The sequence below is a fragment of the Myodes glareolus genome, chromosome 10, assembly GCF_982192425.1.
Source record: "Myodes glareolus chromosome 10, mMyoGla1.1, whole genome shotgun sequence".
Classification (NCBI taxonomy): Eukaryota; Metazoa; Chordata; class Mammalia; order Rodentia; family Cricetidae; genus Myodes; species Myodes glareolus.
Window position 1 is genome coordinate 10,067,306 of NC_142035.1, and position 25,091 is coordinate 10,092,396.

The window sequence follows — 25,091 nt, forward strand, 5'->3', positions numbered from 1 at the left end:
CTCTGCCTGCCCTGGGAGCTGTGCGCCTCAAACCTTTGGTCAAAGCTGACCAAGGCTTGGCTCCACCGGTGAAGAACTTTTTCAGATCCTATGGGTTATAAGTATTATAAGTATTTGTCATCATTTATAGAGGCTGGTTACAAATTATTGTTGGTTAATGTTAAAAAAAAAACCCATTGCTGGTCTCAAATGTTTTACACTGGTACAGGATTTTATGTGCTGTTCTTGTTTAAAAATTATCATTGGTTAATGTTTAAAAAAAAGTGCCTATTGTTGGTCTCAAATGTTTCACACTGGTATAGGATTTTATATGCTGTTCTTGTTTAAAATGTAGCCATACATCCCCACTGAGAAAAACCACAAGAAAGACTTTGGTAAGAGATTTTTGGTATGTTGTCTAAAAAGCAAGAGAAATTTTAGAGAAATATTTGTTATGTTGTCTGAAAAGCAAGAGAAATTTTTGGTATGTTGTCTAAAAAGCAAGAGAGATTTTGGTTTAAAAATGTGTAAACAGATATGGGCCTTATCTAGTTCCCTATGTGTATGTTTTCAAGGTCAAATTTAAAGCATGTAGGGAGCAGTAGACAGTCTATCACTGCAGGACTCTGCCATCTGTGTTTCTTGAGACTTACAGGCATTATACTCCCTTTGACCCAACCTCTGAGGATCAGCGGTAACTATGGCCTTCATAGGACAGTCATCATCAGATATTAAGAAAAGTTACAATGGTTAGAAGGGTTGCAGGATTATATCTTGCAGGATTTGATTAAGGAGGCAGAGAAAGTGTTTCATAAGCGAGAAACTAAGGAAGAGAAGCAAGAGAGAGAGAAAGAGAAAGAGAGAAAGAGGTAGGAGGCAGAAGAAAAAGAGGAATGGAGGGATCATAGACAAGAGAGAAATTTGATAGAATTTTGGCCACAGTGGTAGGAGAGAAAGGAAAGATAGGACCTAGACAGATAGGGAACCTAGGCAACAGAAGACCAAAGATGAGTGAAGATGGACAGAGGCACCCCTTGGACAAAGAACGATGTGCTTATTGCAAAGAAAAAGGACATTGGGCAAATGAATGCCCAAAGAAGAAAGGAAGAGCCCCTAAGGTACTGGCCCTAAAAGAAGATGATTAGAGGGGACAGGGCTCAAACCCCCTCCTGCTGCAGGAGTACCTTCCGCTACTTCAGCAAATAGTCGCTGAAGCACAAGCCCACAGTGTTGCAGGAGCGCCTTCCACTCCGTCAGCCAATAGCCACTGAAATACCAGCCCACTGGGGTGTGGTATATTTCTCTTTAAAAGAAGAGCAGCAAGCTCGGCTCAGCCTCTTGGTTCCGGCACTTGGTTCCGGCTCCTGCTCCAGTGACAAGGCTCCCTTCCTGACAGTTTATCATGTATGTAAGTTTTACCCCCCAAAATAAATAACCCCTTAAAACATAACTGGTGTGGGATTGATTCGCCAATATTTGGCGCCCGGACGTGGACCCTTTTCCCCGCCTCGTGGTGTGGGCCTAGGAGCCTGAGCACACACAGCACCTTGGCGGCCCCACAGCCTTTACAGTAAAGCCTGCACTGGATCCCAGCTCCGTTCAATAGAATCGGGCCGGGGACTTTGTGGCTTCTGCAAACACCACGGAACTCTGGCAAGTGGCAACTCTACCCCCACTCAGGCAGTGTATTCCCTGCAGCCCCAGCTGAGTTTGACTTGCACTGCTAGCCTGAAAGTAACCTCTGGATTTGAGTGTATATATATTTCAGAATCTTTCCGGGTCGGCGCCATTGCCACGTGGATTCAGGTGCACCCCCGCCACTTACTGGCAGGCAAGAGTCATTACAGGTAAGATTTTTCTTTTCCGTTGAAAACAAATAAATAAATACAATTTCTTTTGATTGATAATGTCAGAAAATATTACTATCCAAAAATTCAGTAGTTTTTTTAATTGCGCTATGGAGGATATTCTGAAGGATGTCTCTGATATTCCTCTTACTTGGTTATTCCTGGGATCTGTCACTTTTCTGGTGTTTGGCTATTTTATCAGGAGGATACAGTCCTTACAGACTGAATCCACAATGCTGAGGGCAGAGATTAAAACCTTAAGGACAATTCAGACTGACACCAACCTCCTCAAAAAAGAGTTTGGAGTTCTCAAGGAGGAGACTAGATCTTTGTCTGATATGACTTGGTTGACTGACCAAAATATCAAGAAGGTACAGTCTGATATTGCTTCTTTAGAAGGGAGCTTCACTGCTCTGGAGGAGGGGACAACCAAAATGACTCGTAACCTCCAGTCCATGACTGTAAGTGCTGAAACATTAGCTGAGAGGATTATAACCATTGAATGTGAAAATCAGACTTTATCAAAAGGGTATGATAGATTAATTGACAGGATTTCCATACAAGAAGGCACAGTACATGCCATGAGGATTATGTCCAAGGAGGATATGGTATCTCTAACGGTAAGCTCCACGCCTTAGAATTATCAATGAAGGTGATTGTGTCCAAGGAGGAAATGATGTCTCTGATGGACAAGCTCCATGCCTTAGAATTGCTAATGAAGGCTTTGAAGCATAATACTGGACAGGAGATTCAGGACTTACAGAAAGCAATGGTGAGCAGATTTAATAAGTTTGAGGAAATCATAGACTCTGATAAACAGGAGCAAAAGGTAGAAAGGCAACATTCACCTCAAAAAACTCTCAGTCTACATAGAGTTATACCTGCCTTTCCAGTAATAACATCAGAAAAGATAACCGGCTCCAAAAACCTTAAGGTCATTAAAGAACATACATGGGAGCCTATACGTATGAATGATCTGAAAGAATTTAAACAAGCAATTGTGAATTATGGACTATATTCATCCTTTGTTAGGGAGATGTTAAAATCCTGGACTCCGAGCAGCAGGGCCACCTCTCAAGATTGGAATCAATTAACGTCAGCTGTCCTCGAGAACGGACCTTTATGGCATTTCAAATGCCTATTCAAACAAGAGGCCAGACTTTTACAACAACAAGAATCAGCGAAAGGAATTGAGGTTTCACTAGATCAAATTCTAGGGGAAGGACTTTACTCTGATCCTCAGGAACAAGCTCTTTATGATGAAAACATTTTATCCATATGTGCTACAGCAGCTCTAAGGGCCTGGGACAGGGTTCAAGACTCAGGTCAGAGAGTAGAATTGTATATCAGGGTCAAACAGGGTCAGAGAGAACCCTTTAGTGACTTTTTACAAAGACTAACTAAGGCTGTACAAATAGGGATACCTGATCCAGAAGCAAGAAATATAGTAATTGAGTCTTTGGCTTATGAGAATACCAATGTAGAATGCAAAAGGATCCTGGGGCCTTTAAAGATCAGATCAGCGCCTTTGGATGAATGGGTTTTACATACAATGAATGGTGATACATTTGATTATGGCAGTGAAACATGGGTGCAAGAAGCAATTTCCAAAGGTAAAAGGAAACATCAGATTACAAAATGCTTTCATTGTGGCAAAATGGGACACATGAAAAGGGACTGCAGACAATGGAATTCCAGGAATAATGCCTCTTCTAGGAATAACAGGAATAGGAGGACTCAGCCTTCAGGTTTATGTAGATGTGGAAAGGGCAGGCATTGGACGAATGAGTGTAGGTCAACAAGAGATAAACAGGGCAACCCATTGCCAAGGGAAAATCAATAGGGTGCCTCTCAAAGGCCCCCATGGCGAATGTGGTCCAGTCATTTCCGATCACTGCAGAGAACATGCCTCTTCAGGGAAATTAGAATGCCCCATGCCTACTGTTACAAGCAATAATGGCCTGAAGGATGAGTTAAATGTGGTGAATGAATCAAGAAATATAAGAGGACAAAGTAAACGTATATTGTGGCAGAGTTCTATAAATGAACAAAGACCACAGCTAAGAGTGTGTGTAAATGGCAAATTTATTACTGGCTTACTGGACACAGGTGCGGATGTAAGTATCATTACTCCAGAATCTTGGCATCTGCATTGGCCTCTTCAGGAGATAGATATTAAGTTCTTAGGAATTGGAACCCTATCTCGAGTAAGACAAAGCACGAGATGGGTCAATTGTATAGGTCCAGGCAGACAAATAGGAAAACTAAGGTCATATGTAGCCAATATTGCAGTGAATTTATGGGGCCATGACCTATTGCAGCAATGGAATACCCAAATTAACATTCCTGCTGCTTCCAGAGCCTATATTTCTGAGGACAATGTTACAAGATATTACAGATGGCGGAAACCAGCCATTAGAGCTATACAAGAACACAACACAATTGATGGCCCTTCAGAGGTACCAACAGCCATGCCTCTACAATGGTTGACTGAGAAACCAATATGGACTAAACAGTGGCCTTTAGCTGAGGAAAAGTTACAGGCTTTAGAACAGCTGGTACAAGAGCAATTAGATGCTGGACATATAGAAGAATCTACCAGCCCTTGGAACTCTCCTGTATTTGTTGTTAAGAAAAAATCTGGTAAATGGAGAATGGTGACAGATTCTTAGAGCTATCAACAAGGTTATTCAACCTATGGCCCCTCTGTAATCTGGAATTCCTCTGCCCTCCCTGTTACCAAAGGGATGGCCTCTTATAGTTATTGATCTGAAAGATTGTTTCTTCACTGTACCATTACAAGAAAAAGATAGAGAAAAGTTTGCCTTCACAGTGCCTACCTATAATAACTCTCAGCCTGCAAGGAGGTACCAGTGGACCGTCCCCCCACAGGGAATGTTAAACTCTCCCACCCTGTGCCAATATTTTGTAAGCCAACCATTGGAAATTATACACAAACAATTTCCTAAATCCATAATATACCACTATATGGATGATATCCTGATATCTGATCAAAACAAAGACACCTTAGAAAAGCTGTTTGAAGAAGTTAAAAATAGTATTACCTAAATGGGGATTGCAAATTGCCCCTGAAAAAATTCAGAGAGGAGATTCTGTTAATTATTTAGGTTATAAAATGAGTTTACAAAGAATTAAGACTCAAAAGGCACAAATCAGGAGAGACCGGTTACGAACTCTTAATGACTTTCAAAGATTATTAGGAGACATCTCCAGTCTACGACCAGCTGTTGGGATAACACCTGATCTAATAATTCATTTAAACAAAACCTTAGATGGTGACAAAGATTTGAATAGTCCCAGAGAGTTAACAGCTGAAGCAGAAAAAGAACTGACAATGGTTGAAGAAAAATTACAGGAGGCTCATGTGGACAGGGTAAATCTAAAGCTTAGTTGTATTCTCGTCATATTGCCTTCCAGAATTTCTCCTACAGGAATCTTGATGCAAAGAGATGATATTATCTTGGAATGGATCTTTTTACCACACAAACCAAGTAAAAAATTAAAAACTTCTGTGGAAAAAGTCTCTGAATTGATTATAAAAGGAAAATTGAGACTTCGTCAATTAGCAGATAGACCCAGCAGAAATTATAGTGCCTTCCACTGCTGATGAGATAAAAAAGTTGTGGGAAGACAGTGAACCATGGCAAAGAGCTTGTGCTAATTTTTTGGGAGAAATCAATAACAATTACCGAAAAAGCAAGGGACTTAACTTTATAAAGAGAACTTCTTGGATCCTCCCTCGAATTGTCCATGATGCTCCAATAACCGGAGCCCATACATTTTATACCGATACTAATAAATCAGGGAAAGCAGGTTACAAATCAGAAGAATTGAGTAAAGTGGAACAAAGTCCTTATGATTCTGTCCAGAAGGCAGAATTATATGCCATCCTTATGGTGCTTAGGGATTTTAAAGAACCTCTTAATATAACTACTTACTCACAATATGCAGAAAGAGTTATTTTGCATATTGAAACTGCTGAATTTATACCTGATGATATAGAACTGACTTCATTGTTTATCCAGGTACAAGACATGATCAGGAACAGGCTCTGCCCTGTGTATATAATGCATATCCGATCCCAAACGGGTCTGCCAGGTCCTCTAACACAAGGTAATGCAGATATTGATCAATTATTGATTGGTAGTGTGCTGCAGGCATCTGAATTTCATAAAAAATATCATGTCAATAGCAGAGGCTTAAAAAAAGAGTTTTCTATTACATGGCAACAAGCTAAGGAGATTGTAAAGAAATGCCGTACTTGCTCTTTTTATAACCAAACACCATTGCCTGCAGGGACTAATCCAAAGGGTATTAAAAGGAATGAAATTTGGCAGATGGATGTGTTCCACTTTGCAGAATTTGGAAAATTAAAATATGTACATCACACCATTGATACTTATTCAGGCTTTCAGTGGGCAACTGATTTAAGCTCAGAAAAAGCTGACTCAGTAATCACACATTTATTAGAAGTTATGGCCATTATGGGTATACCTGCACAATTAAAAACAGATAATGGTCCAGCTTATGTATCTAGGAAAATGAAACGGTTTTTTGCTTATTATAATATTAAGCATGTTACAGGTATAACATACAATCCTACAGGCCAAGCAGTCATAGAAAGATCAAATCGAACTATAAAGGATATGTTAAATAAACAGAAAGGGGTGGAAAATGCCCCCAGAAATAGATTACATAATGCTTTATTAACCTTGAATTTTCTCAATGCTAATGAGAAGGGTACAACGGCTGCAGAAAGACATTGGATATTGGAAAAGTCTGCTGAATTAAATCAACCAATTTATTTCAAGGATGTGCTGACCTCACAGTGGAAGCCAGGAGATGTACTGCGTTGGGGAAGGGGTTTTGCTCTTGTTTCCACAGGAGAAGAAAATTGTGGATACCATCAAAATTAATAAAGGTTAGATCTGAAGAGAAGAAACCTCTTGGAAAGGAGAAATGACAGCATCTACAATGATAATGACCATACAGGTGGTAAGAAAAACATAAAATGGGGGCAGGGTTCTGTTCTTGTCTCCACAGGAAAACACTCGTCTTTGAAAAATTCAAAGGACCCTGGATGTTTCAATACTGACAGATGGAAAAATAACTACCCAATATGGATTATCAAGAAAACTGAATAGGTTCTGTGAGTATGAAGCTCTGGAATATACTAAATCATATTTCTGAATTTATAGAGCTGGTTTTGAAGTTGGACTCTTGGCTCGGTCCCTCTCTAATTCCAAGCCTGTTGTTAGGAGAAAAACCCAGAGTTTCTGGAGTTTCGTTCTTATATCAAGAGCCATGATATGAGACAGAAAGAAATATGAGTTTAGAAAACATCTTTGCTTTTCTTCATATCTATCGTACTTTTCATTGAATATGTCTATCATACCTTTCATTGAATATATGTTTGTATATGTCTATATAATTGATGTTTAATTTTTCCACAATGAACAAAGAGTTTTTCGTGCACTGACTTTTGAAGTTTCCAGGAAGAAGATGGGACTCCTATAACAACAACTCCACTCAGTTGATATGACGTCATGATACTGATAGTGCTACTACAAGTCCTGTTTTGGGTATCAGCTGCACAGATGATTCCAACTTAGTTAGCTGAAATGGTGCACATCTTGTACAACATTCTGGCCAGACCTCCACAAAATAGAGACAAAACAGAGACTGTTTGCAATTTTAAAAGACATTGACCTTGAAATTTAACCATCATTATACTTTCACAGGATCCTCCAGAAAGAACCATACCCCCATAACAGCTGGAAGTAATTCTAGAGGACAATGTCTCCTCTCTCAGCAAAGTTTGTCCTCAGGTTTAGGAACAATATTTAGGGATTGATTATAATTAGTATACGGTTGAGAGTTGGGAAAGGAAGATAGATAATAATGGTATTTGTGAGTTATTGTTTTAAAGATCATTACATCGGCATATATTGAATATTGTATGTATGCATGCTTCTACCTGCTTAAAACATTTTTTATGTACTGATATATATTGTATTGATATATTTATACCATATTGCAGTGTACATTTTTACCTCTGATTAAGATACTCATATATTGTTTATGTATTGATATTTATTGTTTACATTTGAAGGTCATTGTCCTCATTTATTTCACAGTTGTTTATTCTCTCAGTCTTTAAGTTAGATACATGTTAAGAATTATAGATCAATAGTCATCTATGTCTGTCATATTTATGGTTAGACTAATCAGGTTCTTTAGATACATAGAGATTATATATAAATAGTCTTCAACCTCTTCGAAGAGCTGTAGAAAATGGCATTTAATTTAATCTTAGAGTTCTGTGTAGTGAGACACAATCACTCCTGGCAACACTGACCTATTCTCAAGAGATTGTTGAGCACCAAAGACACTCCACTTGGAGTTTGTCTTCTTGACAAAACTGGCCTCTGGGCAAGGAACTGCCCATACCTCAACTACTGACAAATACACGGTATCCGGAAATGGATAAACAGAACTGTCAAATCTTGCCAAGACAGGGTAAGACGGTTTTGAAAAATCTCTTGCCTATTAAAATCCGGAAATGGATAAAATCTGGAAATGGATAAACAGAATTGTTAAATCTTGCCAAGACAGGGTAAGATGGTTTTGAAAAATCTCTTGCCTGTTAAAAATAATCTGTCAGTTATTCTAGGCCTTAGTCAAAGTTGGTTGCTTCAACACTGCAAACAGGTCTTTGGTGATTGCCCAGGTAGCCAGTTGTCTCTGTGATTTGTTGCATGTTTTGGAAGTTCTTTGATTGCACTTCCTAATTACTCAGGTAACATTAGTTCCCTTCTCGGATCTTCTATGGAGTTGAAGACTAGATAAATGTAGCGACTTTCCTCTTATGACTTGGCCAAGTTATTTATTACACAAGACTTTAGCTAGTTAAAATAGGATATTTGTACTTATTGTATATAATTGTGTAGGTTTGTATTTACTGTATATAATTTCGTAGTAGGCTTAGAACTCTGATACTTAAACAAAAGGGGGAGGTGCTGCGGGAGTACCTTCCGCTACTTCAGTCAATAGTCGCTGAAGCACGAGCCCACAGTGTTGCGGGAGCGCCTTCCGTCAGCCAATAGCCGCTGAAATACCAGCCCACTGGGGCATGGTATATTTCTCTTTAAAAGAAGAGCAACAAGCTCGGCTCGGCCTCTTGGTTCCGGCACTTGGTTCTGGCTCCTGCTCCCAGCTCCTGCTCCAGCGACTAGGCTCCCTTCCTGGTGGTTTATCATGTATGTAAGTTTTACCCCCCCCCAAAATAAATAACCCCTTAAAACATAACTGGTGTGGGATTGATTCGCCATTACCCTCCCTTGAACCTAGGGTAACCCTGACTGTGGAGGGGACCCCTATGGATTTTCTAGTGGACATAGGGGCTGAGCACTCTGTGCTGAAACAACCATTGGGGAAGCTAAAGAATAAAAAGACTATAATAATTGGAGCAACTGGACAGAAACAATATCTGTGGACCACCTTACGAACTGTAGATTTGGGGAGAGGACAAGTGACTCATTCCTTCCTGGTTATCCCTGAGTGTCCTATGCCTTTATTAGAAAAAGACTTGTTAACAAAGTTGAAGGCCCAGATCAGGTTTACTCAAACCGGGCCAGAGGTGATTAAAGCCTTTTGTTGACTGAACCAGTGACCTTCACTCCCCCTGCTGTCCTCAGTCCCGCTACCCTACTGCCTGAGACTGACACCTCATCTACTCATCACTGCACTGACATTTTGGCAGAAGAAGCTGGTACCCGAAATGATCTAAAGGATCAGCCTTGGCCTGGGAGTCCTAGCTGGTATACGAACAGCAGCAGTTTTGTGGTTGAAGGTAAACGGAAGGCAGGGACAGCAGTGATGGATGAGAAACAAGTAGTCTGGGCATAGCCTCCCTGAAGGACGTTGGCGCAGAAAGCCGAACTTGTGACTTTGATACCAGCTCTACGAATGGCAGAGGGAAAAGTCTCAGCATCTACACTGACAGCAGGTATGCTTTTGTCACTGCCCATATTCCCAGAGCAATATACAAAGAGGACTGTTAACATCTGCAGGAAAAGACATATACTTGTCCAAGACACCAAAAAGCTTGAGATGCTGTGGCTGAAGGAAATCAGATGGCAGACCTAACTGCTAAACAGGTGGCCCAGGGAGCAATGATCCTGGCAGCCAAAGAGCCTAAAGATTATCATGATGACAGTGAAACCAACTTTAGATACACCCTCGAGGATTATCAAGTTATGGGCAAATTAGGACTGGTAAAGAAAACCCCATATGGGGCAGTAGAGACAGAAGGAGGAAAATTAGTCCTCCCACAAAAAGAAGGGAACAAGTGTGTTACCAACTTACATAGCTTGACCCACTTGGGGGCCAAGAAACTAAAAGATGTGGCTAGGTCCTCTGACTATTATGTTATAGACTCTCTGACTTGGCAGAAGAAGTAGTCAAAAGCCGCAAGGCCTGTGCTATGATTAATGCAGGACACTCCATATATGCTCCTGGGAAGAGGCTCAGGGGTGATCGGCCTGGAGCCTACTGGGAAGTATATTTTACAGAAATTAAGCCAGTCAGATATGGCAACAAGTACTTATTAGTTTTTATAGATACCTTTTCAGGCTGGGTAGAAGCTTTTCCTACCAGGACTGAGACAGTCAATGTGGTAGCTAAGAAGATCATATAATAAATCTTCCCAAGGTTTGGGATACCCAAGGTAATTGGGTCTGATAATGGACCTGCCTTTGTTGCCAAGGTAAGTCAGGGAATGGCCACCAAACTGGGGATCAATTGAAAATTACATTGTGCTTACCGACCCCAGAGTCAGGTCAGGTAGAAAGGATAAATAGAATTCTAAAAGAGACCTTTACAAAACTGGTGCATGGGCCAGGAAGAGACCTGTGGGGATAACTGAACAGCCCTCCTTCCCTTTGCCCTGATCCTATGTGGAGAACCACCACTGAGTCAGGTAGAATGTATAATACTGATGCTATTCTTTCTAGACCTTTATTTTCCCACCTAAAGGCCCTTGAAGTAGTGAGACCCCAGACCTGGGAACAACTGAAAGAAGTGTGCATCTCTGCCTGGATCCACGCCTCCCACGTGAAGCAAGCTCCTGAACTACCCGAATTGGAGTGTCTGGGGCTTTTGACAACACTACCAGTCAAGAGGCTTGTGTTTGGGGGACTAATCATAGACGGACTCTTACTAAGGTTATGTAATGAGACTCTTAAGAGCCCTAAGACTCCTGACACCAGGTACTTGGTTCCTGGTTTAGATGAAAGGTGGGCTTGTAGTACAGGCCTGGCATCTTGTGTGTAGACTTTGGTTTTTAATGACACCAAAGATTACTGTGTGCTTGTACAACTGGTACCTAGGGCCTTTTATCATCCAGCTAACACACTTGAAGATGAATTTGACAAGCACCCAACTCGCTTTTGACGAGAATCTATTTCTCTGACATTAGCAGTAATCCTGGGCCTCGGGGTAGCTACCCTAAGACAGGCCCCTCAGTACTTTAATGAATTAAAACTAATTACCTTCATTAGAGAAAGAATAAATGCTGCTCAGATTTTGATGTTACACCGCCAATATAGTGCTTTACAAGGTCAAGAAGATACTGAAATCTAGTTTTACGATTAGAACTAGGCACTAGAAGAAGTGGGGAGATGAAAGACCTGGATAAATCCAGATCCCCTAGCAGGAAAACATAGAGCCAAAAATCTAAGCAGGGAGGGAAGAATGAGAAATCTAGAATTAGCCGGTTCAGTGTTTCAGGAACTAGCTGAAGATAAAGTTAGATTATAATCTTGAGAATAATCTTGAGAAACAGGGAGTTTCCCCCCTTGTGATTATCATTGGTATTTTTTGGGATCACGAACTAGCTGATTATAATCTTGAATAACAGGGAGTTGCCCCCTTGTGACCATCACTGGACCTCCCTACCCCTTTTGGGTTACTGGGCTGTGGTTTCTTCCCTTAAAAACCCCTTCTCCCAGCTGTTCGGGGTCGAACTCTTCCTCTGCATGGGTTATGAGTCTCGGCCCCAGTGCACTGGTTCCCATCTTGTCGTCATTAAACCTCATGTGATTGCAGCAAGGACGGTCTCTTGTGAGTTACTGGGGGGGAGGGGGTCGTGTCATCCCACATGTACACACACACACACACACACACATGCACACATAAACACACAACACAGACATACACACCCACAAACACATTCACAGATACCTATTAATAAAACAAAATTCAGAAATAGTCCTTTAGACAAAAAATGTTAGAAAATACCATTCACACCAGATACTCCTAGTGGAGAGACATTAGAGGCTTGAGTGAGAGTCTCCCCATATCGGGGTTCTTTCAGTGGCACACATCTTTTGTGGGACCCAGAACAGCTTGGCCACACTTAGTAAAAAACAGCTAAAAAGTAGGCCTGAGTTTATGAGGGAAAGCCATAAACTGACACCACCCAGAAGCATCTAAAGGGATGTCCCCAACATTCTGAACATTAGATAAGATCACCAGATGTCCCAGAGCCCAAGTCTCAACTATTCCTCTTTTGCCAAGCCCCTAGATAAATATCAATCAAACGAGGCCCTGAACACCGGAAATCCCCTCACCCCAACCTCTATTATGGTAAAAACCCTGCTCTGCCCAGCCTTAGGACTCTCTGCTCTCAACCATTGCATTGAACAGATCAGAGAGTGTAAGCTTAAGCTTGAATAAAGGCCCTTTGCTTTTACATATGAAAGCAGGCTCCCCGGTGGTTTGGGGAGGACTCCACAATCTCCTGGCTTAAGCGGCAGAATGAGGGTCCCAAGGAGAGCGGAGAGCAAGGCGCAAAGGTGCAGGGTGGCCACAGAGCCCCCAGAGTGCCTGGGGTGGAGTGGTGGAAACTCCACTGGGGTTTCAGGTCCCTCCTTGCTTCCCGAGAGAGCACAGCCTGGAAACTAGGCTGGGCGCCCTCGGCCAGCGCCCTCTAGGCAGCGGAAGTGGCGCGAGCTCTACATCCGTCCCCGCCTCGCAGAGTTGGGAGCAGACAGGCAGGGTTGGGGGGGGCATGCGGAGGGGGGGGGGAAATGCAAGAGCGAAGTCTTTGGACCATGTAGGGCGCCCCGGGGGCCCCCAGGAACGGCACCCCAGGTCTGAGGCCATGAATGCGAGCGGCGAAGGCGACAGCTTCCCAGGGTCTGTGCAAAGTAAGTACTACTGAACGGATGCACCCAGTGTCGGCTCGGTGCAGCGAGCAGGCCCGGGGATCTGGGATCCGGGTGACTGTGCACCTTGCATGCCCTCACCCCCAGCCCCGAGAGAGGCTGGACTGGGAGCAGAACTCCTGTAATACCCCCGGGGAGGCATGGCCGCGGAAGGCCATGCCTTGCAGAGACGTCACCATCTTCTTGGCCCGCCTGGCAGAGTTTGAGGTATAGCGGAGGGAAAAAGAAAGTAGGGTGACTCGGGCAGACAGGTAGTGAAACTTCTGCCTCAGTGGCTCAAGTCAGAGCATTGCGGAAAGACTGTGGACAGGTCTGTAAAGCTCTCCCCGGCACTCCGGGTCGGGGGGATGTGGAAGACCAGGCTGTGTCGGCTTACTCTGAGTTTGGGGTTCTCTATCATTTTCCTGACGTCACATCAGATTTATTTTACCCCCTCTAAGTTCTTAGTATGTTTGTATCCCTTTGTTTCCCAAAGTATGGGCCAGGGACTGAACCGGAGGCCACCACCAGCTAGAGCGCCAGCAAGTGTTTAAAACAAGGCAACTGGGTCCGCCCCCCAGGTCTCCGGGGGGTGGGGCCAGAATCTGAGGTCTTTCCCCGGCTGCCTGGAGCACCGGAAGTTTGAAAAGCCCTGGCAGACACCTGGGTCAGTTTGCTAACTGCTGTTCTTGGAGCCATGGGCTCCCAAACTTGCCTGGGTGTGCCCTACATGACGTATAAAACGGAGAGGTTTCACTGAACCCCAGTCCCCACCCCATCATGTCTCAGTGTCTCCCAGTGCCATGCACTTTAAAGGGGACAACCCCACCACGTGACCTGGTTTAGAGTTGGAATGGGGCCCCCCTACAGGCATTAGCTCTTTTCCTCTTTGGTAGCTCTAAGGAGAGACCTGTCTTGCCCTCATTTTGCAGACTGAAAACCCAGGGCTAAAGTCAGTGTTAATAGTGACAGTTTAAAGATGCTAAGAAAAGTCCCCTGTTGTGACTTACTCCTTTTGTGAGTATCAGAAGCATAACTTAGTACCAGAAACTGCTTCCTCCTGGATACCAAGACTAGTCCACCACGAAGACAACCTTAGCGGTGCAAATATGGCTTCATTCTCATTGTTTCCCTAGTACTGGGACTGCCCCTGTGGTCACCTGGCTGCAGCAATCCAGAGGAGGAAGGCCTTGTTCCTGGCGTCATCTTTTGTTTTCTGAGGCATTCTGCAAGGTGACTTCTAAAGTGTCCCTCCCCTCAGCTCACTTTCCCTGGGACGGCTACCACAGGACACCTCAGGCAAATGCCTTGTCTTAGTCCTGGAGGAAACTGGACAGAATCGAAATAGCTTATAATTTTCAGAAAATTGCATTGTACGGGCACTGTGTTCTACAAATGTAGTCTTGCAATATTTAACTTGACTAGTTATAGACATTATTATATGATACATAGATACCATGGAGTGACATGTTCTCACTAAACAATTACATGTATGAAGAATTTTCATGCTTGGTATTATATAGGGGAAAGATTAGCTTCACAATACAGTGGAAAAAATGAATTTTTTAAGCATAAATAGAAAATGTGTTTGTAATGTCCATGAAAATATAAGTGGCAACTATTATGAGGGTTTTTTTTCTGCCAATACTTACTATTCCAGATTTTGTTCTGTGTGAGTTTTATTTTAATGCAAGGAAAAAATTTTAAGTGTTTATTTCTATTTTTAATTGTGTGTGTACATAGGAATGGGTATGTGGTTTTCAGAGCCAGTGCTCGTGGAGGTCAGATCCCCTGGAGCCAACGTTGCTGGTCAAGTGCTAACGAGTGTGGGTTTTAAACTCAGATGCTCCGTAAGCAGTAACACTACAGAAGCCATCCCTACAACTCAGCAAAAGAAAAATTTAAGAATAAAAATTAAATTTCTCGTATTGAGACTTACTAATTAATTGTTATCTTGCCAGAAGAGGGCATCAGCTTCCATTATCTAGATGGTTGTAAAACATCATGTGGGAATTGAACTCAGGACCTCTGGAAGAGCAGCCAGTGCTCTTTAACCACTGAGCCACCTCCCCAGTCCAATTGTTATCTTGTTTAACAAACGTTTATATAGTGCTTTCTTTTGCTGGTGTTCTGAGACAGAGTCTAGGTGTTTCAAACTGGCCAAGGTCTATGAGGAGTCTTAAGATCCAGCCTCCACCTCTCTAGTGGCTAAGATTGCATTACTGGCCTGTGTGCCTCCATCAACCATGCCATTTTTAGGAGGTGCCAGGGTTCAAACTTGGGGCCTCAGATATGCAAGGTGAGCCCTCTACTCACTGCACTGCATGTGAAGCTATGTTACCTTCTAATATAGTATCAGGTACCATGCTAGTTGCTTTGAAGCTCTCAATACAGTTACTAACTCTCTCTCATTGCTAGAAAGGAAGGAAGGAAGGAAGGAAGGAAGGAAGGAAGGAAGGAAGGAAGGAAGGAAGGAAGCTGTCCCTGTTAGTTAAGAATGAATTTAGTCTGCAAGTGCCAGAAACCTGAACTGTACCATCCTAATTGATGTATTGAACTGTACCATCCTAATTGATCTAATCTGGGGTTGCATTCAGAGATCAGGAAAGTGAGAGCAAGAATGGGGGATCTGGACATTTTCTTCATAGTTATAAAGTGTCTGCTGATGCGTGAACATCGCGTCTGCATCAGCATCTTTAGGAAGAGGAAGCCACAGCTGGCCTGGCTCCCTTTGTGGTGTGTGTGCTAGAGGGGTCTGCACATCTGTCAGGGAGCACCGTTGTGAACTAGTGGGTTTGTAGGTGATGAGGCGTTTGGGACTGTGTGTTGGGATGGGGGTAGTTTCCATAGTGACCTTCCTGTTGGGGCAGGACTTGGCCTCGGTCCCTGGGAAGGGCTGGGCAGTCTTATACATCAAATTAACTTTGTCTTTTGGTGGTTGTGTGTTTGTGGATGCACTGGTATACATCCTTGTGTGTGCGCACATGTGGCAGCCAGAGGACAATCTCTGACGTTGTTCCTCAGGTACCATTCCTTGTGTTTTGAGACACTTACCAGGTAGGCTTGATTGGCCACCTGGTCAGCAAGCGCCTGCCTCCTCCCCTATGCTGAGATTACAAACTCACACCCCACACCCAGCTCTTTACACGGGCTCTAGGGTTTGAACTGGGGGTCTCATGCTTGCAGGGCAAGCAATCTGTGGACTGTCTCCCCAGCTCTGAAAGAACTCTCTTGTAAAACACAAACCCCAAGCCCTCGGTGGTGCCCGTGAGCAGTGCTGCGTCACAGACCGTGGCTCCCATGTGGGGACACAGCTGCTACAACAGAATTCGGAGTAGGTTTCCAAGAAAGAAGAAGGGCCATGACCTTGTCTGCCTCCTGCCATGACACTGGTCTGAAATTAATCTGTGATTTTTCCTTGGTCCCATGGAGTCCCCGGAGGCACCACGGTCCTGGTAGAGCTGACACCGGACATCCACATCTGCGGTATCTGTAAGCAGCAGTTCAGCAACTTGGATGCCTTCGTAGCTCACAAGCAGAGCGGCTGCCAGCTGACCAGCACACCGGTGACAGCCCCCAGCACGGTCCAGTTTGTATCGGAGGAGACAGTGCCTGCCACCCAGACCCAGACCACCACAAGGACCATCAGTTCGGAGACACAGACCATCACAGGTACAGCCGGGCAGGGGAAGGGAAGGATGGACAGAGGTGACTGGCTGCACCCCCCACCTCTGTGGTACTGTTTGGATGGACGGCCTGCCCAGGTCCTAGCCCCTCAATCGCCGATTCGTTATTTTTAACCAGCACTGCTGGGAAGGGTTTGGAGGCTTTTAGGTTTAAACCATGAGTGTGCATTGTGAGAAATGTCACGTGTGTAAGCAGACAGACAAAGGCCAGGTTTCTAAGCCAAACCTCTGGGTGCTGAGAAGTAGAATCTCACAGATATTTGGGGTGGGTATGCACGCAAGCCCTGCGTCGGCATTGTTTGTGTGATGGACGAGCATAAAGAATGTCTGGGGTCTTATCTTGGCTTGGTTTGGCTGGTTTTGGGGAGACACAGATGTTCATTTACAGATTAAAAAACAAAACAGCAAGGCAGTGGTGGCACACGCCTTTAATCCCAGCATTAGGGAGGTAGAAGCAGGCGGATCTCTGTGAGCTCGAGCGTGGTCTACAGAGTGAGCTCTAAGACAACGGGTACAAAGAGAAACCCTGTCTCAAACAACCAAAAAAAAAAAAGTAAGATACCACTCTCCGAGATGCTGGGTGCTCCCGGAATTAAATAATACATTCCTTGGTGATTGGACTGCCCTCAACAGTCCTCAATGAGAGCCTGAAGGGGGTGGGCATTAGGGCCTGGCACAGACTGATTTTTTGGTTGTTAAAAAAATAAGAAGAAGAAGAATTTTCCTAATTTTTCCTAATTAAGTTAAATTATGTTTTTTGTGCGTGTGTGCCAGCACATGTGAGGACAACTTTAGAGTTGTCCTGACCAGGTGAGTGCTGGGAATTGAGCTCAGGTGGTCAGACTTGGCAGCAAACACCTTTACCAGCTGAGCCATCTCAACAGCCCAAATGTTCTCAGTCTCAGCTCCAAGATCTACTGGAGCCGAGGGTCAACCAACTTCCCACTTTTATAAATTATTCATGTGCTGTCTAAAATTTGAGACCTGAGGCTGGAGAGACAACTCAGTGGTTAAGAGCACTGGCTGCTCTTGCAGAGGACCTGGGTCCAGTTTTCAGCACCCACATGGCAGCTCAAAACTGTCTGTAACTAGTTCCAGGGGATCAAGTTCCCTCCACCTGACTCTGAGAGCATGTGCACAGCAAGGCACACATACTACACCCAGGCCCACACATATACACATAAAACAGTTTTGGACAATAAGCAGAATTTCTTGAGGGTTTTTTTGTTTGTTTGTTTGTTTGTTTGTTTTTGATTTTTGGGGCAGGGTTTCTCTGTAGCTATGGAGCCAGTCTTGGAACTCAAAGATCCACCTGCCTCTGCCTCCAGAGTGCTGGGATTAAAGGCGCATGTCACCACCTCCCAGCTTTCTTGAGTACTTTTAATGCTCCCAAAATATGTGTCTGAAGAGATTTTAGAATAGGATAATAAACTAACCCTTTAAGGAAGTAGTCAAGAAAATATGGAGACTAGAAACCACGCAGTGCTCAGCACTCAGGAGGCAGAGGCAAGCAGATCTGCGTTTGAGGCCAGCCTGGTCCAGGACAACCAGGACTGCTATACAGAGAAATTTCATGTGTGTCCCCCCCCCCCCAAAAAAAAAAAGAAACAGAAAGAAGTCGCTTTGCAGGTGGCCTGCTGCGACCTGCTTGGGTCTCAGCTAGATAAGGAGAAACTGCCTGTGGGGAAGAGCTGGGTCCAGGAGAACCCACAGATCCAGGGCTGTCCTGGACAAGTGCTTTGTCGTTTTCCTCATGGGCATCTCCCGGAAGAGAGCTGAGTTTCCTGACTGCAAACACAAAGCCCCAGGAAGAGTTGTAAGACAAATTCCGAGGGATTCTGCTGCCTGGAAAGCTTTGGACCACACTCTGCCTGAGGCGTTCACCACACTGACTTCTGAGCCTTTTGTTTCTCTGTTGCTTCTGCTGGAGATGCCTTTCCCAGCTCTGCCCGGCTGATGGCACCTGGTGGCAGTCTGCGCACACGGTTCTGACCTCCCTCTCACACACACGCCCTCCACATATACAGCCAGGGCGCACACGTTTTTCCTTGCAGTTTTTCCTGAACCCCATTTCTTAGCACCCTAGAGCCCTGGCAGGTAGGTTCCTCTGCCTAGAATTGCTGCTCTGATCTCAGGCCAGGCGTGGGGTTCTCTTGGTACCCAGTTCAGGGAGACGTCTCCTGTATGGTGCGATAACAATCTAAGCCCCAGAGACACCCAAGTCTCATATCCCACATACAGTCTGATAGCTCAGGCCACAGCCTCATGCCTGGGCTACCACAGGAATTCTGTTGCTAATAGTCCACTAGAGGACAGGGATGGCTGCTGAGGTCTGTGAGACGTGCAGTCTAACAGATAAAGTGACAACTGGCTGATGTGCCAACCTCAAGTGTCTGGCTCTCTCTGCCCGACTCAGCTGCCCCTCTCCAGACAACCAAACAGGGTCCTGCTTGCCTTTCTGCCACATTCGTCTGGACTCCCCTCTCACCCCCACCGCCACTTTGGACTTAGCTGCTCTGTTAGCTGTCAGTTCTGAGACAGGACTTCTGGGGTGGAGACTCCAGCATCACTGAAGAAGGTCCCTTCTGAGACCCACGGCTCTGGCAGGTTGGAGATCACTCACTTGGCCCAAGGTCTGGGTCCTACCCACATCAGTAACAATTTCTGATGGCTCCCATGCCCTCATTCTGAGATAGCCCTTGATGAAGCCCGGCTTTCCCTCTACAGTTCCTTGCTGTCCAGGAGCCATGGAGCCACATGGAAAATGACCAGTGGATTAACAGCTTGCCATACCTCAGCTCTAACCCTCACAGCCACCCCAAGAGATAGGAAGAAAAAGGCCCATTCCCCAGACTAAAAAAAAAAAAAAAAAACTGAGGCCAGGGCCAACTAAATGGCTCTATAGGTAAAGGCACCCGCTGTCAAGCCCGACAACCTGAATTTAATCCTGTGGACCCACATGGTGGAAGGAAAAAGAAATTTCCACAGGTTTTCCTCAGACCTCTCCATATGTGTGGTAGCACACGTACACATATAAATAAAACAGAATGGAAGGAGGGAGGAAGGGAGAAGGAAGGAAAGGAAGAGAAAGGAAAGGAAAGGGAAGGAAAGGAAAGGAAAAAGGAAAGGAGGGGAAAGGAAAGGAAAGGGAAGGGAAGGGAAGGGAAGGAAAGGAAAGGAAAGGAAAGGAAAGGAAAGGAAAGGAAAGGAAAGGAAAGGAAAGGAAAGGAAAGGAAAAAGGAAAGGAAAGGAAAGGAGAAAGGAATGGAAAGGATGAAAATGAGACTCGGAGGTGAAGCCTCCCAGCTCACACTTGAGCATATTCTTTTTGGCCTGTGACTCTGCCTCTGGACTGCGTGGATCTGCTGTGATTAGCACCTTCCCCAGAATGACCCCACCTGTGCCAGGCTGTCCCCGCAGGGTTCCACTTGCCCACCTCATGCTCCCATCTGCACCTAATCTTGGCATTCAGAGAGCAGCTCTGGGCACGAGAGAAAGAGCAAACCACTTCTGGAATGAGAGAGAAGATGCTTAAATCATGACTCCAAGAAGGGGCTGTAGCAGCATAGGACCAAACTAGTCCCTCGGAATGTGGTTGCCAGTTGCAGGGCTGAGGCAGACTGAGGGGCCACAACAGGAACTGTATTAAAGCATTGCAGCATTGGGAAGGTTGAGAACCACTGCTATAGAACTTAGGATCACCATCCCACAGGTGGCACTTCCCATAATGGGCTGTCCCGCCCCATCATTCACTGATTCAGAAAATACCCCACTGGCTTGCCTTCGGCCCAATCTTATAGAAACATTTTCTTAAGTGAGGCTCCCTTCTCTCTGATGACGCGAGCTTGTGTCAAGTTGACATAAACTTGTCAGTACAACTGACCCCTGTCAGCTTGACACACAAACACATCGCTTCTCCGTTAGAGCCTTTCCTTTATCATTAATCCCCAAGGTGACTCATTAATATTAATATCCCAATATAAAACATAAATAACTTCAAATTTCAAACACATTAAAAGTTCAGTCTCTTTAAAAATCCCAAACATTTTAAAATGAAAGTTCAAAGTCTTTCAGCTGTGGGTGCCTATAAAAAATCAAAATTAAGCCAGGCAGTGGTGGCCCACATCTTTAATCCCAGCATTTAAAGAGGCAGAGGCACAGGAGGCTGGAGACTGGTGGATCTCTGAGCTTAAGGCCTGCCTGGCCTTGGAAAAGAAAAAAAAAAGTCAAAATTAAGTTACTTTCTTCAAGAGGGAAGAACCAGGGCACAGTCACAATCTGCACAGAGCAAAACCAAACTCCAACAGTGTAAGGAACTCTGTGCCCAATTATCTGGGATCCACTCACCATCTTCTGGACTCCTCCAAGGGGCTTGGGTCACTTCTCCAGCTCCGCCCCCTGCAGCACACACAGCTTGTCTTCTGGGCTCAGGCTGGCTCCATCCCACTGCTGCTGCTGCTCTTGGTGGCCATCCCGGTACCAGCATCTCCAAACTTCTGGGGTCGCATGCTGCAGCAGGGCTGCGCTTTCACCGGTAGCCTCTCCTGGGCTCTTTTCAGAGACTCCAGCCCTGCCGCACGGTGCCAAACCTCAGCCGCTCTCTGTGACCCCTTCACACCTTCGAAACCAACAGCACCTGCGTGACTCTTAACGCTACCAAGTTCAGCGGTCAGCACGAGGTATAACCTTGGCCGCTGTGGAGCACAGCTTATGTGTACTGACCCTGAGGGAACGCTTCCCAGTTCTCACCTCGGCGATGATGATCTTTTCTTTCTTCGGCTTTTTGAGACAGGGTTTCTCTGTGTAGCCCTGGCTGTCCTGGAACTCACTTCGTAAACCAGACTGGCCTTGAACTCAGAGATCTGCCTGCCTCTGTCTCCGGAGTTCAGGGATTAAGGCATATGCCACCTCTGCCCAGCTGATCTCTTCTTTCTTAATCACTGCTGGATTTGCAGCTCCAGCCGACCAGCATCAAGTATCCCAGCAAAGCAAAGGTTTCGCTTTCCTTAGTGGTTCTGGTCTCCTATTAATCACAGCTGATTCTGCATCCCTGCTAACCAGAGCCACGAAATCTTCCCACAAAAGGCCCGGTAAAGTCTTTGCTCCTCTCTGAAGCTTCACAAGCCAGGGCTCCATCGTCTGCACTGCTCTCAGCAGCCTTGTCTGCCAAGCTCCCACAGAAGAGCCCGCTGAGCTCCCAATAATCAGTGACTTGTCTAGCCACGAGCACACGGGCAAGTGGGCCGCTCAGAGACTGGGTGTCGAGATGGAGCGGTGGTTGTCAGAACTCCACAACTGACCTTCAGTGGCCAGACCTCCACGACAGTCCCCACTGAGTTTGCTCAGATGCCAAAGGCCGTGAGAGCCTGGGTGTCATCTGTCGTGAGTCAGTGTCAGCGTCATGAGGACTCCAGAGAGGTGCCGGTGAGCGGACCTGGGCTCTCGGCCAGAGATTAGAGTGTGTGTTTACAAGTTGTGATAGTGGAAGAGGGGATGTGTGCTGGGAGGTGATGGCTGAATGCAGTTTATTTTAGTAGGATTTTTATTTACATGCCATTTATTTATGTGCATGTATGTGTGCCTCTGTGCGTTTATACCATGTGCATACTCCTTGATGTGGAGTTAAAAATGGTCGTGAGCCACCATGTGACTGATGAAAACCAAACCCAGGTCCTCTGCCCGAGCAGCCAGTGTTCTTAACCACTGAGCCATCTATCCAGCCCCTCATGATCTTAAAGGGGTCCCCCTGGCCACTGTTGGGGTTCAGATGAAACCATGCCTCCCCAGATGGTATCAGAAGTGGAGATGGAAGTGGACTCCATTAAGGTAATTGGTTTTTCCCCGGTGAGGAACCCAGAATGGGATGCTCTGGGCACCGAAAGTGAAGGTGAGGACCTTGATAAGGAGGCGTGACTCAAAGACAAAAACCAAGCCAGGCCAGCTACCCTTCAAGAAAATGGTCCTGAGGAGGAAACCAAAAATCAGTGTCTAAGAGGCTGGAGGGGTGGGTCAGTGGTTAGAGCACTTGCTGCTCTTGCAAAGGACCAGGGTTCAATTCCCAGCACCCACATGGTGGTTCACAACCATCTGTCATTCCAACTCCAGGGGAGCCAATGACCTGCAATAGTACCAGACTCACACATAGTGCACAGACATACGTGCAAGTAAAATACTCATACACATAAAATATGAATAAATCATCTTTAACAGTGCTGTTTCGGGACACACACCGCTCTGTATTGTGACATCTTAGATCCTTCCTGGCTGTGACACTTTCTCGGGTTTCATTTTCAATGACCTGGGCAGTTTCTGAGGTGAAGTGTTTTGGTTTTCAAGACAGGGTTTCTCTGTGTGTAAACCTGGCTGTTCTGGAACTTGCTCTGTGGACCAGGCTGGCCTCGAACTCACAGAGATCTGCCTGCCTCTGGCTCCCTGAGTGCTGGGACTGAAGGCGTGCGCCCCCACCGCCCGGCTGAGGTGAAGTATTTTTACCAGCTGCCCTAAGCTGGGATTTGTCTGCTGTGTTTTTCATTTGGCTGGGACTTTGGTCTCAGAAGAAAACGGCCTGTGGTATGGATTTCTTTGGCAAATAGAGCTAGGTTATGATGGCAAGTCTGGGTTGATTCAGATCAATATATTCTGGAAATAAAGTGGTAAAGATGGGACCTGTCCACCTTGCCTGTCCCCGGTGAACATAGATCACCTTGGCTTGGAACCAGGCCTCCCATGGGCAAATGCTGTCTTAGTAAACCAGACAAGACCTTTACAGGCACTAAACCAAGAACATCATTCACAAAATGGGCACGAAAATTATAAGCAGAAAAATTCAAGACTTCTTCCCTTATCTTTTTAATGATCTCATTCGGGATCTTTTTGTTTTCTTCTGTCTTTACATTTTTTGGTTTTGTTTTTTTATTTCTTTTTTTTAACTTCTAAATTGCAGTGAGATGCCACAGATGCCTGAGTTTTGAGAGAAGTCCTGGAGTTTTAGGACTCTCGGACTCTTAGGAGAGTGCCTTGCACATCTGCCTGCAGTTAACGATGCCTACATGACATCAGTTTTTGAGACATTCATTGCTCGTTCAAGAGGTCTGAAGCTAGGGCTGCTGAGATGGCTCAGCACTTTAAGAGGACTTGTTGCTAAATTCATGGGAATCAGAGTTCGGATCCCAGCACCACATGACAAGCCAGGTATCTTGCTGACACTTGTAACTCCAGCTCTTAGGGATGTCCTCTGTCTTCTGCAAATGCCCCCACACACAAATAAATAAGACCAATCGTTAACAACAAAAAGGAAAAAAAGTTCAAAACTAGGGATGGTGGTGTATACCTGTAGCACAATTAATAAAAACCCAGAGACAAAAATTGGGGTTCAACCTGAAGGTCAGAAAAGCAAAACAACCAGCCACTGGCTCTTACCTCAGTCCAAAATGGTTATCTATCTCCAGGAATCTCAGAATGAGACTGTCTGAGAGCTGTCTCCTCCCAGCTTATAGTCCTCTCTAGGGCTGGGATTAAAGGCGTACACCGCTCTCACCCGGTTTCTATGGCAACTAGTGTGGCTGCTGGGATTAAAGGTGTGTGTCACCACTGCCTGGTCTGTAAGGCTGATCATTTGGACTGTTTTACTCTCTGGTCTTCAGGCAAGCTTTATTAAAATACAAATGAAATATCGTTACATACTTGTAATCCAAGTTTATAGGAGCTCAAAACCAACCTCAGCTACATAGTGATTTGGAGACCAGCCTGAGTTAGGTGAGACCCTGTCTTGATTGGTGTTTTAGAGTCCGAGACCAGCATTCGTGTTGTGGTTGTGGTTGGATGGTCACTTTGTTGAGACTGGGTCTCATCATGTAGCTCAGGCTATCTGGGACTCACTATATAGACTAGGCTGGCCTTGAACTCTTAAGTGCTGGAATTAAAGGCTTTTTGCCACCACCTTCAGAAGCACTTGTTTTTATTTGGAGTGTGAGGGTTAAGGCAGGTTTGTAGCTCTGGCTGTCTGGTAGTCCCTATGTAGACCAGGCTGATCTGGAACTCACAGAGATCCACCTGCCTCTGCTCCCTAAGTGCTGGGATTAAAGTTGTACACCACCACACCCAGCCACTTGATTTTTTAAAATTAACTTTAATAGTTTAAAAAGAAAGTGCAAATAAAAGCCATCACATACCAAAATTAACCAATTTAAAGGATTTTTTTAAATGTATGTGAGTATTTTCCCTCCATTTGTCTATGTAGCCCATGTGTGCCTGGTATCGAATGAGACCGCAGAGGTCTCAGATCTCCTGGGACTGGAGTTACAGACGGTTGTGAGCCACTGTGTGGGTGCTGGGAATTGAACCTGGATCCT

General features: G+C 45.0%; 1 protein-coding gene across 2 annotated transcripts in view; it reads left to right on the plus strand.

The window, feature by feature from the left end:
* The first annotated feature begins 12,892 nt into the window (after positions 1–12,892).
* Zfp64 (ZFP64 zinc finger protein) overlaps positions 12,893–25,091 on the plus strand; it is a 60,512-nt gene continuing 48,313 nt past the window's right edge. Inside the window, exons 1-2 of one of the 2 annotated variants that reach the window (XM_048441167.3) lie at positions 12,893–13,057; positions 16,487–16,726. In XM_048441167.3, the coding sequence (XP_048297124.3) occupies positions 12,919–13,057; positions 16,487–16,726 (379 nt within the window). In that variant the 5' untranslated portion in view covers positions 12,893–12,918. The remainder of the gene's footprint in view (positions 13,058–16,486; positions 16,727–25,091) is intronic. The other variant, XM_048441166.3, reaches the window with a different exon arrangement.